Raw genomic sequence first — 18,259 nt, 5'->3', positions numbered from 1 at the left:
TTCTGGTATTTTATCTTTTACTCATAATTTAAACATTATTTAACGGTAGTTAGGACTGATATGGGTTAACATAGATTTTCTGTAGCTCATGTTTTTGTTAATTTTTATTTGTAATTCTTAAAGAAGTGGAATCCTGTGTAAATATATTTCAGAGTAAAATTATCAACTTCAGATTATATTTTGAGAATTTGCTATATATTCATATCCATTAATATTTATATGATTTGTAAATATACTTATCTTTTAATATAATGAGATAATACATTAAATCTTTAAGAGATTCAGATAGATATTAAGATCAAATTCTATTTATGCAATAGATTTTTTCGTCTATACAGAGAAGGCAGGGGGTTGTGACTAACTTGGAGACATGCCATTGGTGGAGCGTCTTCACATGGACGGCTGCCATTGGCCAGAGCTATGTCATGGACCTCCCTGATTGGCTGAGGCCTTTGTTTTGAACTGACGTCATCACGAGAGGGCTTTATTATTTTCCAGACCCGGAATTTTGGTACGTAATTTGTATGTTTTTCAATGTAACACAGATTATTATACGTGTATAGATTGGCGTTTTTATATGGAATTTATTGAACCTGTTGTAGCGTGTTTTGGAAGGTCAGGTGAAGTTAGGTTAGCGGAGGGCAGGTCATTCTCAGCTGTGACAAATCTGAATTATTTTACTATGGTTGCTAATGTTTGTCTTAATAATGGTTCTAATGTAGTTGATTATTCGTTAGAAGTGATGGATACATATCAACAAATGTATGGGGATATCAGATCAGAGGTTTGGTTTGTGGAGAGCATATTACCCGTGACGGAAATAAGCGGTGTTTTATTGTGGGAATTCCTATTTGTCATGTCATGCTTATTATATAGTTAATAATCCTTACGGAGTGATGGGTGAGTATTGAATAGTACATGGGGAAGGGCAAGTCATGTTAGGTTAGCGGAGGCATTTGACATGAACCAGCGGTATTTCATCACGGACATTATTGCTTGTCTTGTCTTTCATCACGGGCACTATTACGTGTCTTGTTATGCGTGTATTATAGCTGGTCCAGCTTGAATGATATGCGAGTGTCATCAGGTGTATGGGACGGTTAGGTTAGGTTATTGTGGAGGGCAGATTATTATGTAATTTGCGGATAATTGGAACCCCAGGCTGGCTGGACTCGCTGCTTGCAGGGATTAACACTTCATATATATATATATATATATATATATATATATATATATATATATATATATATATATATATATATATATATATATATATATATATATATATATATATTGTTTTATATAAGAGGGAAAATCTAGTCAAAAGTGATTAAATAAAAAGACCAGCTTAGATGTCTGTCCTTCAGCATGTCCAAGAGTGTTAGCCATAAGAATATGATAAACATCTTGAAACCTTCCTCTTAAACGAGTTCAGATCATAGGAAGATGGAAATACAGAAACAGGAGAGGCTACTGTGTAATGTAACTAGTGTACACAGTGTAACAGTAACCATGCTCACCCAACATGGCAACACTGCAACAGAAATACAGCTCAGGACTCCAATTCTCCATGAGTGCCACCTACCATAACTTGAAACTCTTTATTCTACATTTCATGACAGTTCTTCCTTTTTGTATAATGCTTTATTTCTGCTCTTTGAGGACTCACAGCTCTAGTTTACATAGCCCTTTTATGTAGCTCTTTTTACATAGTCCTTTACCAGACCTCTTCTAAGAATTGATTAATGATTATTGTGTCACCTAATAATTAGCAAAGAAATGATGGGGAAATATAGTTGAATGTGAGGGAGAATGTTAGGTTAATGGAAGGGAGGTCATGATAAGCTGGGACAGATGTCACTTGTATTGCATCATGAGACATCTTGTATATAACCTTTCATTGCTACATTCTCTCTCTCTCTCTCTCTCTCTCTCTCTCTCTCTCTCTCTCTCTCTCTCTCTCTCTCTCTCTCTCTCTCTCTCTCTCTCTCTCTCTCTCTCTCTCACACACACACACACACACACACACACACACACACACACACACACACAGTCACCTACTTTTGCTTGCATTACTTTAGACAAATATTCCTTCATAATTGCCACCCACTATTTTCTATACACTTCCTCTTGTACTTCAGTTTCATAAATAGTGCTGTACTTTAGAAGAGGCAAAATTAACTTTTTTTCTTTTCATCCTTTGTCAATGCAAACTATTTTTACACAATAAAGATTAATGGGACAACCAGACCAGTGATAGGCATGTTCTATCAGTCTTTTTGTATTGCCTCCCTTGAGCAGCTTCTGTCCATCCTCAATATGCTTGGTCTTCTCTATCTTCCTCTATCGCACTCAGCACTTGTTACCAACTTATTTTTTTTATAATGTGAGAATTCCTTGGTAAAGATTGGTGAATGTTACTAAGAAGCAATATTCATGAAATTGATAAAAGTTCAGTTTTTTATTTGATTATTTTATTATATTTCTTTACAAGGTAATAATTGCCACATGAGATATGGAGTTTAATTGTTAACCACTTTTTTTTTTTTTTTTTTTCTTTTTCTCTATTTTTTCTTCTCTTTTTTTATTTATTTATTTTATTTTTTTCCTAAGGGAAAGGATATTATACTTTTGGATTAGTATCTTTTTTATAATCAGTGTTAGAGTTCATTTTATCAGTCTGCGTTAACTGCTAAAGTTCCATCATATTTTACTTATTCCTCTTATCTAGATTTTGGGAGTTTGTAGCTAGTACACTGTTTGATCATTTACATATCCTGATCATCATAAGCTTGTGCCTGAGTAATAAACTGCACTCATTCAAATGACAGGCAGCCCTTAGGAGGGAACAACCTTATTGTGCTATGACTGAATGACTGATTTGTGGTGCAGTGTTAAGGATGGTAGAGGGGACAGCTTTAATGGCCTCTGACTGACTGACTGACTTGTGGTACTATAGTGTTAAGGATGGTAGAGTGGGCAACTTTAATGTCCTCTGACTGACTGTTTGAATGGCTGGATCTGAAAGTGTGTGCAGAACTAAGACTAATTCTTGTTTTTAAAGGAAAGAATGTAGGAAACTCTTGGTTCAAGCCACAGGCACAGGAAAAGAGGCTGAAAGAGGTTGATTTTTTATATATGACACATTCAATACAAATGAAATCACTCTACAAATCCTAATATGAAATAAAACTATATCATTAGAGTATATCATACTCTAATTATATAGTTTTATTTCTTTGTGTATCATCAATATAATTTCTTTTCAACATTCTTACTTTCCCTTATGTGGTTAAATAGCTTGAGTTTTTTTTTTTTTTTCAGACTTAAAGTGTAATAAAATATACCAATGGAATGATTGTTGCTAGGTAGGAATTCATGTTCCACTTCATAGTATCAGAGTTGATAGCATTAAGAGTGAGCCACTTCAAGATATGAATTGCATATACCCACCAAGACCCACCTCTGCCCAGATTCATGTGTGTGTGTGTGTGTGTGTGTGTGTGTGTGTGTGTGTGTGTGTGTGTGTGTGTGTGTGTATTTACCTATTTGTATTTACGTATTTGTGTATTACAGGGCCCGAGCTCAGCTCTCTGTGTCCTGTCTCCTTGTCCACTCCTGTCATATCTCTCATCTGATTGACACACACCGCGTCAACGACATCACTGCTCAATTTATTCCACTTATCAATACTACGATGTCGGAATCTATATTTTCTCACGTCATTTAGACAGATGTCTTTTATTAAGTTTTTTCCATGTCCTCGGAGATGATTACTTGTGGTCACCTTTATCAACTCTCTGTCCAGTATGTCAATCTTGTTCACCAATTTATACATAGTTATCATGTCTCCTCTTGTTCTTCTCTCTTCTAATGTGGTCAGCCCCAGCTTCCTCAGTCTTTCCTCATAGTCTAACTCCCTGAGTCCTGCTACCATCCTTGTTGCCAGCCTCTGTACCCTTTCCACCTTCTTCACATTTTTCTTCATATGCGGTGACCAGACACATGCTGCATATTCTAACTGGGGTCTTATTAAGGTACATAATATCTTCTTCATCATTCCTTCATCTAGGTAGTGGAATGCAAGGCCAATATTTTGAAGCATGTTATATGTTTTCCAAAATATCTTGTTAATGTGTTTCTCCGGTGACAAAGTGTTTTGCACGGTTACTCCTAAGTCTTTCTCCTCATTGGTCTCTTTAATTTTCTCATCACCCAGCCTGTAATCCCAGTTTGGTCTGTATCTACTTCTTCCCATTTTCATAACATGGGTCTTGTCTATATTAAATTCCATCTGCCACTCTTTACTCCACTCATATATTTTATCAAGATCTTCCTGTAACTTGTTACAATCTTCCACATTCTTTACTCTCCTCATAATTTTAGTATCGTCTGCAAACATGTTCATGTAACTGTCAATTCCTACTGGCATATCATTAACATAAATCAAAAACATGATGGGACCAAGCACTGACCCTTGTGGAACTCCACTGGTTACCTTCTTCCACTCGGACTTCCTTCCTCTCACCACTGTTCTCATTTCTCTTCCCACTAAGTAATTTTCCATCCATTTTGCTAGTTTATCATTTACTCCTCCAATCTTCTTTAGTTTCCACATCAGTCTATTGTGTGGTACTTTATCAAAGGCCTTTCTCAAGTCCAGGTAGATAGCATCCACCCATCCCTCTCTATGTTGTAGTATGTCAGTCACTCTTGAATAAAAACATAATAAATTGGATACACGATCTTCCTTTTCTGAAACCAAACTGCCTTTCACTCAGAATGTTTTCACTTTCTAGATACTCACTCCACTTAGCTTTAATTACTTCTTCACATACCTTGCACAATATACTAGTCAACGATACTGGTCTATAATTTAGCGGTTCCATTCTACTACCATTCTTATATATAGGCACAATGTCAGCTCTTTTCCACTCTTTCGGGACTAATCCTGTTCGTATGGAGGTTTCCACAATATCAAATACGGGGTTCAACAATTGATCCTTACATTCTTTTAGCAACCTCCCAGATATGCCATCAGGCCCCATTGATTTATTAATATCCAGATTGCTTATAATTTTCCTTACATCTTCCTTAGTAACCATGATGTCCTGCATTTGCTTTATTTCCGTAGGCCTTCCTCCCATAAAATGCTCCTCCTTTGTAAACACTTTGCAAAAGTTGTCGTTCAAAATTTCAGCTATATCTCCAGCATCCTCATATACTTCTTCCCCATTTTTTTAGCTTTTCTATTGCCTCCCTTATATTTAGTTTTCCATTTATGAATTTGTAAAACATTTTGGGTCACTATCACAGTTTTCCACCACTCTCTGTTCATATTCCTTTTGTGCTGTTCTCCTTACTTCAACATCTCTATTCCTTGCTGTTTTGTAGACTTCTCTTGATAATACATCACTGTTTTTCTTAAGTTTCTTCCATGCCTTTTCTTTGTTCTTTTTTGCTTCTTCACAATTTCTATTAAACCACTGTTTATTATTTAAAGTCCTCTTTCTGTGATATGGCACAAACTTTTTCACAGCAGAGTTATATAAATCCATAAATTTATCCCTTTCCTGGTATACCACGGACCAGTCAATTTCATTAAAGAACTCCCTTATATGGTTATAATTTGCCCTAATATAATTTAATTTTTCCTCCCTGCGTTCCACAATCTTATTTGTGCTTAATTTTGTGTGTGTGTGTGTGTGTGTGTGTGTGTGTGTGTGTGTGTGTGTGTGTGTGTGTGTGTGTGTGTGTGTGTGTGTGTGTGTGTGTGTGTGTAGAGCTCCCCCCCTCCCACCCTGGCTGGCCCTTCATGCTGAAAAAATAGAGGAAAGACTCTGGGTGCCTGGTTACAGTGAAGTGGACTCTGATAAGTATAGTATTAAATAGGTAGTGTCTTAGAGTTCATATCAGTATTATTTTCTTTTTGAATTGTGCTCTTATTGTATGGGTGTCTGTATATCAATAAGGGGAATAGGAAAAGATATTTAGAACCTCCTATTGAGTCTTATGGTTAATTTGAAGCATAACCACATTGCTGTCTTGTCTCATTGGTCAATCTTTTTTTTTCTTATTTTTTTCTATTTATTTATTTATTTTTTTTTTTATACTTTAAAGTGCATATCTTGTTTATTATACAGTAACTTCATTTTTACTTCCCCCCTCTCTCTCTCTCTCTCTCTCTCTCTCTCTCTCTCTCTCTCTCTCTCTCTCTCTCTCTCTCTCTCTCTCTCTCTCTCTCTCTCTCTCTCTGAAAAGGATAACAAAAATAAGGGAAAAAAATAAAACTGAAGCTGCCAACCTGAAAATAATGAAATAGATAACATTGAAATTATTACCTATAGTGTTCATCGCCCTTCTTGATTGATGTGTATTTCTGACATACGAAGATTTAACTATATTATCAGTCATTATTCTTGTTTTTTTCTTTTCTACAGATCTACCTATGCAACACAGCAGATCCTCATGCAGTGGGGTTGGTGAAGACTGGTTGTCACCCTGCTGCAGTACAGAAGGCTGAGGTGTGAGGGAGTGCATGTGTGTCTTGTGAGTGTGTGAGTGGGAGTGTGGGTCTTCGCACATACGCTTTGTGTCAGATGCACTTCTTGGTGGTGGGTGCTGGTCTGGTGTATAGATAGGGAAATTAGTGGTAGTGGTGGTAGTCACAAGAGGAGTAGTAGTGGTAGTAGTAGTAGTAGTAGTTGTTGTTTTAGCAGCAGCAGTAGTAGTATTACAGTAGTAGTTATGTTGTAGAAGTAGTAGGAGAATGAGAAGTAGTGGTAGTAGTGATAGTTATAACAATAATAGTAGCAGCAACAGCAGTGATATTAAACTCACATATCATTTTGTTTCTCTGTCTCAAGAAGAGTATTTTATTCAATTTTTTTTTTTTTTTTTTTCTAAATACATGCAGATAATAGCACCATTATGTGATGCTTGTGCACCATTCAGCACTGTTTAAAAGAAATATATTTGTTCAATCATATTTAATTGCTACGAATAACTGTCTTTCAGTTTTGAGGAGCAGTTAAATACTAAGGCTTTTCAAGTTATCAGAAGTATTTAAGTTGAAGCTTTGGCACACATTGTCTTAAGTTAATTGCTTTTACAAACTGGTGCCGCTGGGTAGTCATTCATCCAGCTGCCAGTATTGAAGCGAGACTAATGGAGCACTATTGCAATGTTAACTCTGCACTGTATGGCTTTATAGATCAATAAATATGAATAATAGATATGTATTAGCTTTTACTCCCCTGATTCCTATATATAAGTTCCAAGCAAGTCATTTCACCATTGATCATAGTACATCTTCAAGTGGCCAGAAATTACCTATACCACATCTTGAAAGATCAACAAGGAGAGTCATACAAAAAGGTAATGAAAATTATTGAAAAAATATGGGTATATGAATGACACTGAGATTATTTAGATGCCTATCTGTTTACAGCACCACATTTTTCTCAAACTGTTTGACTGGAAATAGTAGATGATGATGAGAGCAAATCTTCATGCATGTTACTTAAGTGGTGCTTTTGAAGAATGGTTGTACTTCTCAGCCATAAGAAGGATCACTGAGGAGAACACAAGCAGTATGTATGCAGTACTTCTCTGAAAGAAGAACTATTTGAGAACCTGAAGCATCCTAAGAATACAGCACAGATGGATTAGTTTGATCATGTGTTAGGAAGACTTGAGAATGAATGGGTGAAATGTGCTAGCTTTTTCAATATGATACAAAACAATTGAGAACCTGAGGCATCCTGAGAGTACAGTACTAATAAAGTGAGAACAGATTAGTTTGATCATGTGTTAGGAAGACTTGAGAACAAATGGGTGAAATGTGTTAATCCTTTTGGTGCAATACAAAATAATGGCACCAGAAGTAAAGCATGAAAATTTTATTACAAGCGCCTACAAGATAGAAAGAGCAAGAAAAAGAATAAACTTCACAATTTGTACCCAATTTAAATCCAGTTTAGATATTGGAGGTGGTTGTATAATAAATTAAGATATACTAGAATGATTTGTAATAAGATAAAGATATACCAATTAACATAAGGTCAAGATGAAAATTCCACAATTATTCATTTATACCCTAAGATGTGGCCATGACAAAGAATCCATGCTGTGAGTTAACTTGTAGTATTTATTGGAGCATGCACTAACAAACCAGCTTGGGAACTCCTGGTCTATAGGGAAGGAGGGAGGATTGTTGAGTGTTAGTGATGCAGGAGTTCATATCTGAGTTTTGTTGGTAACTCGGTGTTGTTTTGTATTTCATTTCCAGATACAGATGGCGTCAGACAGTGATGTGGAGGTGAGAATGGATGGATTGCTAACACAGTGGTCACAGTAATATGAAAGATGTTGATTTACTAATGTAGATGTCTATTAGAGTAACTGCTATTTTTGTATAAATGTAGAGCTACTCTACCTGATAATAAAGAATGTCTAATGTAATTCCTTTATTTTTATTTTTGTATACTTATTTATATGGCCAAGATCAGAATTTCCGTTTTCCTTTTTAATCCATCTTTCATTTCAAGTGCACATGTTTACCTGTTGATTACTGCTCAGTACAGGCCCATCAAATTAAGTTTTTACATCTATGTTCATGGATAATTTTTATTTTATTGTTTATTAATTTTACTAGTTTATGATAAGAGAAATTTTTGTATCATCTTATTCATTAACAGTTACTTTGTTTTTTTCCCTTTACATATCGTCTACAAATTTGGAATTACTAAATGTCTTTCCATCTCCCCCATCTCTGCATTAATTGCAGACAGTCTGCTTTATGTTTCCTACCCTCACTCAGGCCACCTTCTGACATGACATTCTGTGCACAGGCATACTTGAACCAGCTGAGCCGCAAAACACTCCGCCTCAAACAGGACAACCAACCATGGGAAGACTCCGTGTCTTCTGTGTCAGGCGCTGATCATCCACCTGATGAGCTTAGTGCATCCCTGCAGGTGGACACTGGGGCACCCAAGACTCACTCATACCAGAAGGCAAGACCAGGAGGACTCCTCTCTGACATTACAGCCCTCAGTGACAAGTACAGTGTCAGTAAGGATAAGAAGTCGCCCACTAAAGATAGGTTCAGTACTTTAGAGGAAAAATATTTGAGAAAGTATAATTTAAATGCTTCTAGTCCTAAAAGTCATGAACGTTCTAGAGAAACTAAGGAAAGGAAAAATGAAGGTGACAAATTCAGCCTTCATGTTACTTCCAAAGCAAGGACAGCTGCTAAGTATGATTCTTCAGAAGATATTGATGATGAAAACTTAGCACACTATCTGAGTGAAGTGACACTGACTAGTGAAAAGCTTGACAGTGATAAGGAGAGCAATGCTGCTGGTAACAGTGAAGAAAATGATAGCTCAGGTGATGTGCTAAATTTGAAAAATGTCATTGATGTTGAGGAATTGTTAGGGGAGGAAGAGGACAGTAGCAGATCCTTACAAGAATCCCCAGCTCATTATTCTGTTAAGAGTGATGACAGTGCAGGGAGATACAAGTCCCAGCCAGAAAGCAAACTCATAGACAAGCCACAGAGCAAAATAGATAAAGTTTCCAAAGATGAACAAAGGGAAATATCAGGTGGAGCTAATCTTTTTAGCTCCTCAAAGTCAAGCTTGTTTTACTCTAGACAAAAGGATGAGGAGGAGGAGGAGGAGGAGGAGGAGGAAGATGAGCCCCAAGCAGCTGTAAGATTACTTTTACCTCAAGCTGGTGGTGATGTTTTCCATTCCTCCCGAAGAAAATCCTCACTGAGCTTTGATGCAATAAATGATGAGAAAATAAAGCTTCTGAAACCATCTAAACAAACCATCAAGGGAAGAAAAAAGACAAGGCACAAGTCAACATCTGAAGATGGCATTCCCACAGCATCTGAGAGTCAAATATCAGAGCAGGTCCTAGCCAGTGAGGAGGAAGAGCATGCCTTGCCCTACAAAAGTGATGGCTCGGAAGAAACACTAGAGCCCACAGTTGTCTCAGAAGTACAAGACAACTCACAGGTTTCCACATCAGCAAGTACTGTGAAGAGTGAAGGAAGCAGAAGACAGAGTATTAGCTCCCAGACAAGACATTCTGTTACTGTGTCTTCTAAAGCGTCTCACAAAAAGCACCAAGAGTCTCATTCCTCTCAAGATGATGAGTCTGATCGTAGAAGAAAGAGTCGTAAGCAGAGTCATCACCACCATCACCACCATCATCACAAAGGAAGGAAAAGACATAAAACATCACACAGGAAACATAAGGAATCTGAGAGAGTGACAAAGAAAAGTAGAAAGAAGCATAGATCTTCCTCTTCTTCATCATCATCATCATCATCATTGTCATCAAGTGAGACATTATCTTCAACATCTGAGCCCTCCCGACGCAGATCTCACTCACACAAGCACTCCAGAAGAAGGGCAGCTCATGGGCACTGGGTAAGGGATCTGTTAACTGTGTATTGCCTGAGATATGATTAATATTGCCATTGCAGAATAGAACTTTCAATTGTTTTATTAATGGTATGGTGTTCTCTCTGGCATTACTTGACTGAATATAATAGTCATGTATGTTCCTTAATAAACAGTTACACTCTCAAGTTAGACATTGATATGCACACTAATGTTTAGTAAAGTGTTGTTCTCTCATTTACTTACCTCTTAATATAATTATTATGACTTCTAGTTGCACAGTTATGCTAATGAGATTAATTAAAGCAATAACTATATTGCATTTATCTATCTGTCTATCAATGTGCTACCAGGCTGGCAGTTCCACATGAGGTAGTCCAGATAAAACATCATACTCACTCATACGCATATCATTCACAACACAAATCTCTACCATGCTATGAAATATTAATTAATATTGTGGTGTGATATGTTGACACTGATTTATATGTTCCTCAGGGCAAGCCTTCCTTCCTGCAGCATGGTGCATGGCCCTGCTGCTGCCTACATACTGCTCATGCTAATCATGCCACCTCACCCCACTCACTGCCAGCATTTGCAGGTCAGTGGGAGAGATGGGAAGTGTATAATGTGTAATAGTGTGTCAACTATTTTTGTGTATAGTTATCACATTGTAAATTTTAATAATTCTATGGTTCATTTTATTGTTATTACTTATTTAACAGTGCTATAAAGAAATTGAAGTATATATATATGTAGAATTATAAAACAAAAGCATCAGAGAACATTGTGATGCATTAAATCATTGACCAAATTGCATTAGAGTACTTACAAAGTAGCACCATTAATATACAGGTTAATGCCCTCAATCAGTGACTTACAGTAAGTGTATAGGAAGAGAAATAACATCAGAGGACATTGTGATAGAGCCAATGAATCAGTCTGGAAATAACCATTGCAGGCACCACCACCAGTACTTTGCTGTCTGGTAGTGGGCTAGGGGTGGCGGAGGTGATGCAGCAGCAGGTCGCTCTTGTGAGACAGTTCCTGGACAGCCAGCAGGTGATGTACCAAGCCTACACCTCCACCCTCATCTCATCCTTCCGCTACACCTCCCTACGGCGTACTGAGAAGGTGTGTGAAATTACCTGACCTCTGTTATAAAGTATTGAAGGATATTTAAGTTACAAATTCCATAATGTACAGGTGAATGTGAATAGGAGGAGAATGTATGTTTTGTTGATTTATTAAAGTATTTACATAAAAAAAGTTTAGATTTGAAAGTTGTGTGGAAATCTAATATTTTGTTATTTGTTCTAAGTTCTTATGTGTGTTATTCAATTATTTATTTATTTATTTTTTTTTATGTATAAGGGGTTCTGGGCAGAGGGTGCTAAAGATGCCTATCCCCAAAGAGTAATGCCAAAAGGATTACCTAAAATCAGAGAAGCATGTTGAAACCTTGAGAGAGCCCAAGTTAGAGGTAGAGAAGAATATAGAAGTAGATAGAGATTGCCACAATTCACCCAAAAGTGGTAAGAAGCATTGTAACTGAATCCTAAATCCTTCTGTTGCCTTGCAGTACATAAAGAAGAGGAAGCCACCTCTCACCTTCCCTGAGGCATACAAACTGGTTAAGGAAGAGATGGAGGCTAATGAGAGATGACACTGCACAAGTATCTAGTCAGTAAAAGTGTACTGAATCACTACTGTGTATATTCACCTAATCCAATATACAGCAAGAGAAACTTATATAGTGATGAAATGCTGGAATGCCTGAGAGGAAGAAGTGGAAGGCTGAAAGGGAACAATAAGTAGAGCTCTGAATAATAAATACTGAAAGAGGTAACTAGAAGCAGGTATAAATATAAGATTGAGCCCTTGCTTTATTCAATAGAAAAAAAGAAAATAGGAGGAAAAGTGTTGTAGTGTGCTAGAATGAAATAGCGATCCTTTTAGGAGCAATCCCTTGAGAAGAATGGGAAGAGGTGAATGTGAAGGTATGTAAATAGGTGAAGATGATATTAAATCCTTGATCAGATAAATGATTAGCATGACTTTAATCTTGCAACACCTTGAAGGCTTGTACTGGATTAAGATTCAAGAGAAAATGAGTGATCACAGGCTATTACTCTATAAGATAAAATGCACTAAATGATCAGAATAATTCTCCCTAACTCTTCAGTTTTCCTAATGGCAAAATAAGGTGACAGAGAGTATCGAGTGTGGTACATGAGGAGACCAAAAAAGTAAATTGGAGAGTAAGTGAAAGGTGTGGCAGGAGAATGAATGAAAGGATGACAACATGAAAGAAAGGAATGTAGACTTTTTTGTGGCTGCGGTCTCCTTGTGGATGATCTAAGGAATAATTATACCCAAAGAGTCTACCTAGTATGGGTAAATGGCCATCCATTGCAAGCCATTTTTTTTTCATAAGTACAAAAAATGGAGAAAATTGACAGAAATAAGGAAATTTTCGACTAAAGAAAATTTCCAGCGTTCTACAACTTTATTATAATGATACACATTATATATAAAAAAATTTTCTTCAAGTAAGCATATATATATATATATATATATATATATATATATATATATATATATATATATATATATATATATATATATATATATATATATATATATATATATATATATATATATATATATATATATATATATATATATATATATATATATATATATATATATATATATATATATATATATATATGTGTGTGTGTGTGTGTGTGTGTGTGTATAAAAGTAGAGGACCAACATACAAAGATAGAATAAACTAAGAAAATAGTTTGTAACTCAAGAGCAACAAGAAAAATTAAAGATAGACAGATTTGAGAAGTGGATGAAACGGGTCTCTTACACGGTAGATCCCTGAGGAGTCGGCGGACGGCAGAGATCAACATGGCAGACGGACCCGAGAGTGTCGCTGCGATCAAGGAGAGGGCGGCTATCAAGGCAGCCATCAAGAGGGAGTACCAAAAACAGGTGCTCAACCCGTACCGCCACGGGTCGGGGGAGGGAGGCGCCCTGGTGAGTGGGAGGAACAGGAAGATACAGGGGCTAAGGAATGGCTGACTGGCTTTCTCATTTCTCATATTTTTAGTCCATTTCTTAATTATTTCCCTCGTTTTCTTAGTTACTATTGACACACACGTTTGGTACATCATTTTCTTACTTATCGGATCTTTTCCTTGTTTCTTATCGTGCAGACTATTTCTAATTATTTCTCTATTCTGTTATTTCTTGCTAGCTATTTCTCTCGTTCTGCAGATATTTTCTGGTTTGTTTTTTGTACACCATTTCTTGTTATTGTCTTCTTATTATATAGGCAATTATGCATTATTATTATTATTGTTTTTTATATATTTTTTTTTCTGATAATTTCTCTTCTGAGCTTACACTAGACATGCATATTACTGCTCTCTCTCTCTCTCTCTCTCTCTCTCTCTCTCTCTCTCTCTCTCTCTCTCTCTCTCTCTCTTTTTACTTATTCTTCACAACAATCTATTGAATTGTTGAGTTTTTTTTTTTTTTTTTTTTTTTTGCTTTAAATTTAAACTTAAGGTATGTATTTTCATTACATGTTTATTTTTATTTGTTTTTTTGTTCTTTGAAATGTAGTAATTGAATGGAAAATTTATGTACATATATATGACTTTATTTTTTGATTCCTTAAGAATTCACAAGGCAAAGTTCTGTAGATTGTAAAGTGACAATTATTATTTTTTTATTTTTATTTATTTATTTATTATTTTTTTTCACGTTATGGCCTATAGCGCCTGTAGGAATACTTGTAGAGTATATGTGGGAAGCGCTGTTAAGCTTCTGCCCATTAGTGGCCCAGGTAATTTTATTTATAGTGGTACCCATATTAGGGCCCATATCACCACCCAAGCACATCTTTAGTGTAACCACCTAGAATCTGGGTATCATGCTGACACGTAGATAACTTTAAACCACTTGACAAGTGGCAGAACTTATTATTATTTTTTATTATTATTATTATTATTATTATTATTATTATTATTATTATTGTTTTTATTTTTATTTTTATTGAAAAACAGCAAGCAGTGAAGTTATTAATGCATCTCCCCCTCTCCTCACAGTTTGACCCAGCCCTGCAGCGGTTCATGTCCATGCGAGCCACACAATATGACTTCTTCCGGCCAACCCCCAAGACTTCACTCATCGGCACCTTCCTGATCGTTGTGCCCATCATTGGCTATGGCTTGCTGCTGAAGAGGGACAAGGTAACACATGTGGAGAGATGACAAGTTGCTTTCTCACACTCTTATATTTTCATAAGGAAAATTTAAATGTAATTAAATAGCTTAATTAAGGGGAGAAATTATTGTTGGTGTGTTTATCTTGCCACACATCTCAACTTGCATTAATGTCCAGTGTAGATATGTATTCATCTCCACATTGTTTCTTTAAGATTAGTATATTTGTTGATGTTATGATTGTTTTCAAGTTAACTTTCAAGAAAAAAAGTAGCTTAGGCTAAAACTAATTGATAAAGTGATTGAAAATGTATTAAAGATACAAGTTTGTTGAACAGCAAGAGTATCATGAATGGAGGAAGAAGGCAGCTTTGCTCACATTGACAGTACACATTTGCTCTGTACATAATGATTTGATTCACTGTAAAAGCTTGGCTTTGGAATGTGTAAATATTCATACATTCTAAATTCAAGCTTCTATGATGAATCAAATCATTATACACTTATAGTTAATGTAAGCTGATATGGTTTGAAAGTCACAAGTACTGCCATCTTCCTTCATTCATGGTATTCTTGCTGTTCAAGTCACTCATATATATATTTAAGGAATTCCCAATCATCCTGTCAATTAGTTTTACCATAACTTTCTTCAGAGTAAACAGGAAAACAATCATAACATTAATATAATGAAAAAAAATTCATTTTTTTGTTTTATTTTAGTTTTTCTAATTTTTCCCTCATAATTTCAGGATCAGTTTGAGAAGAAGATCAGGACTGGCCAGGTGGCGTATGCTGACCGTGAATTCAAGTTCTATTAAGGGAGTGTGAGGGTGTACCTTGTTTACATTGAGAAAATATAAACATCACCTTTTTCTTATGTTAACAGGAAAATTGTACAGTATATTATGTATTAATAAATTATAGATTTCATACATATTTTGATTTAATTTTGAAGTGGTGAGTCCAGTCCAATCTTTTAGGGAACTTGCAGTTTAAGTGGGCCTTTTTCTTTTAATATTTTGTTGCCCTTGGCAAGTTTCCCTCTAGCATAAAAAAAAAAAAAAAAGGGACATTAGACCTCTGTGATGAGACTGATGGTTACCTGACACTGGTTATGATAGGAATGGTGAGTGTTTATTGCACTGACTATGGACAGTGGCATGGCAACTCACTGTGAGACTAGTGGTTGTATGACAGTGATTATAATGGGAATGATGTATGGTGACTGTACTACTAGCTGTTGTCATTTTGAACCTTGATTGGTGGTGAACAAATGGCTGTCGTGAGTTGGTTGGATTTTCTAAGGGCAACAATAACGTGAACAGACATGATGTATTGTTACCTAGCATATAATGAAGTGCTGACCTAACTAATCTTGGCCTTGTCTGGGATAAAAGAGTTTATGGAAAGGCCTCCTAAAAATATACTTTCATCAAAACCTTGGGAAGGCTGTGGCATTGACCAGTGTCTTTCCCTCCAGCTTCCCATTTGGCTATTTTGACCTTTATCTTCCCATGTATGGAGTATTCTTTGCATGAATGGAGGGAGGATGGTTCCACTCATTCTGTTATCCTAGATAGGGTGGAATCAGAGGAGGTCCTGGCTAGTTTTGCATCCTGGGCGAACAATCCATTGGTGCTCACTCCCCCTGCCCCTCTTTCCCTGGGGAAGGGGAGGATTATTATAAAATTATGGTATTATAATAATGCAGAGGTATCAGTTTATTCCCCAACCCCCTCCCCCTTGCTTTTCCTCTGAGTGACACTCTCTTTCTCTGCAGCGGCAGGTTGATCCCCATCTCCCCTCACCTTTTCTGACACAGATAAACACAACCTGTATTACTCTCAGCAACAAGTTGGTGCGACAATAGGGGCACATCAGCACCCACTGCACAAACTTGACGTGGAAATGAGCGGTATTAGTCTAGAAAACCAGTGATTTTTTTTTTTTCCTGCGCACTTTTTCGTCTATCAACTCTTCTCTGACTGACTATCTTCAGCCTTTTTGTCACTATCACAATGTTGCATTTCTTGCTAACTTCTACTGCTATTTTGAGTATTTTCCGACTAAATGCTCTTCTGCTGCTGCTAATTGCATGCCAACCCTTCTTCCACTGCTTCGGTGTACTGTACATTTGGTTGTGCACATGACTTCTTCCTCTCCCCTTATTCTATTCTGTCCACCTCTCTAACGCAAGTTAATCAGTATTCTCAAACATTTATCTTTTTCTCTGGTAAACTCCGTAACTCCCAGCCTGCTATTGTATTTCCATCTACTTATGACCTAAACTCATAAGAGGGAGGTTTCAACTTTCAAGACATTTCTCCTATTCTGTTTGAGAACTGGCATATCAGTGCCAGTGAGTCTTTTTGTTCAGTCGTTTTTGTTGCCCTTAGTCAGTTTTCCTCACACACACACACACAGTGATTTCAAAGCGAATGAAAGAAATTTATCATCTCTCCTCCAGGATAGTTAGAAGTGGTAGAAGAGATAGAGACAGAGGTGGCCAAACCTGATTGATTGATACATTTATTGTTGCATTAATAAATAAATACAACAAAAGAGGAGAATGGACCTTGCCACCCACCCCCCCAGGCAAAGACTTAAGGTTAAAGTATGAAAAATATAACAATAGACAGTATACATAACAAGAATACAAGTACTTCAATAAATAAATACAGATATTGCACACCTTATTGCCTAAATATCCTACAGCCTGGGAGCAAACTGAGGATATTCTCTGAGTATATCCCTGAAAGTGGTTGAGTCTAGGAGATGGTCAATGAGGCTATACAAGTCATGTTGACCTTGTGGCCTAAATTTAGCAATGAGAGGACATTCCATGATATTGTGACGCAGAGTATGTCCCCTTGGTGCAGCACATAGCACACAGCACACACCAGGGGAAGCACTGACTTCCCAAGAATATTTGTACTCTAATCTGAGCTTCATTGCCACTCTGTCTTGTGATACAGTGTGTCTTCCGTAGGTGTAAGCACAGCTCTGGAAGACAAGTGCATAGTGAAGACTAGTGCTACTGCCCCTATGGCAACAAAGCTCCAACTGATCACTAATGCTATGTACGAAGTCCTTAATGCTACTCTTAACATAACCCAGAGTGTGCTCAGTGCCATGGTCCACTGTGTCATCTTGTAGGGCACACTGAGCAAGGCAGTCTGCTTTTTCATTTAGCGAGATATCCACATGAAAGGGTATCCATGTGAAATGGACCGTGGCACCAGCACCTTTTAGGGCGTGGATGAGATCAAGACACTTATTAACTACTGTAGATCACAGTCCATGGGGGAGATGGATTGAAGGGCATACAATGCAGCCCGACTGTCAATAAAGAAATATACATTCTTATGGAGAGGCGCCACAATAAGGAGCGCCTCCAGTACATCATACAGTTCTGCTCTAGTGGAAAACAAAAAATGTGTGCACAGAGCCGCCTGAAAACCTCAGACCTCAGTGTCAGTGTAGAGATTGGCAGAGATTCACAGATGAACCTCTCTATGAAACAGTACACCCTATTTATTGGTAAGATTTACTGAAGCATTGATAACCATTTTTTTTTCGTTCTAAGTAAGTTAATCA

The 18,259-nt window shown here is 36.8% G+C and overlaps 2 protein-coding genes across 3 annotated transcripts; both read left to right on the top strand.

The window, feature by feature from the left end:
* Positions 1–368: 368 nt before the first annotated feature.
* On the top strand, positions 369–12,467 carry LOC123515046 (peptidyl-prolyl cis-trans isomerase 1-like). 2 transcript variants are annotated; one of them, XM_045273439.1, is made up of 7 exons: positions 369–511; positions 6,441–6,524; positions 8,291–8,320; positions 8,853–10,445; positions 10,938–11,019; positions 11,380–11,552; positions 12,001–12,467. In XM_045273439.1, exons 3-7 carry the CDS (start codon positions 8,297–8,299, stop codon positions 12,082–12,084), a joined length of 1,956 nt encoding a protein of 651 aa, XP_045129374.1. In that variant the 5' UTR covers positions 369–511; positions 6,441–6,524; positions 8,291–8,296; the 3' UTR covers positions 12,085–12,467. The 2 variants fall into 2 exon arrangements, with proteins under 2 accessions (XP_045129374.1, XP_045129373.1); XM_045273438.1 differs by having other exon boundaries at positions 10,917–11,019.
* Positions 12,468–13,301: 834 nt separating this feature from the next.
* Positions 13,302–15,592, top strand: LOC123515059 (NADH dehydrogenase [ubiquinone] 1 beta subcomplex subunit 4-like). Its single transcript, XM_045273450.1, has 3 exons — positions 13,302–13,469; positions 14,546–14,689; positions 15,412–15,592. Exons 1-3 carry the CDS (start codon positions 13,341–13,343, stop codon positions 15,478–15,480), a joined length of 342 nt encoding a protein of 113 aa, XP_045129385.1. The 5' UTR covers positions 13,302–13,340; the 3' UTR covers positions 15,481–15,592.
* Positions 15,593–18,259: the final 2,667 nt, after the last annotated feature.

Source organism: Portunus trituberculatus, chromosome 38 (assembly GCF_017591435.1).
Source record: "Portunus trituberculatus isolate SZX2019 chromosome 38, ASM1759143v1, whole genome shotgun sequence".
Lineage (NCBI taxonomy): Eukaryota > Metazoa > Arthropoda > Malacostraca > Decapoda > Portunidae > Portunus > Portunus trituberculatus.
The sequence above is the reverse complement of the archived record's forward strand: the minus strand, read 5'-3'. Positions and strand labels throughout refer to the sequence as shown.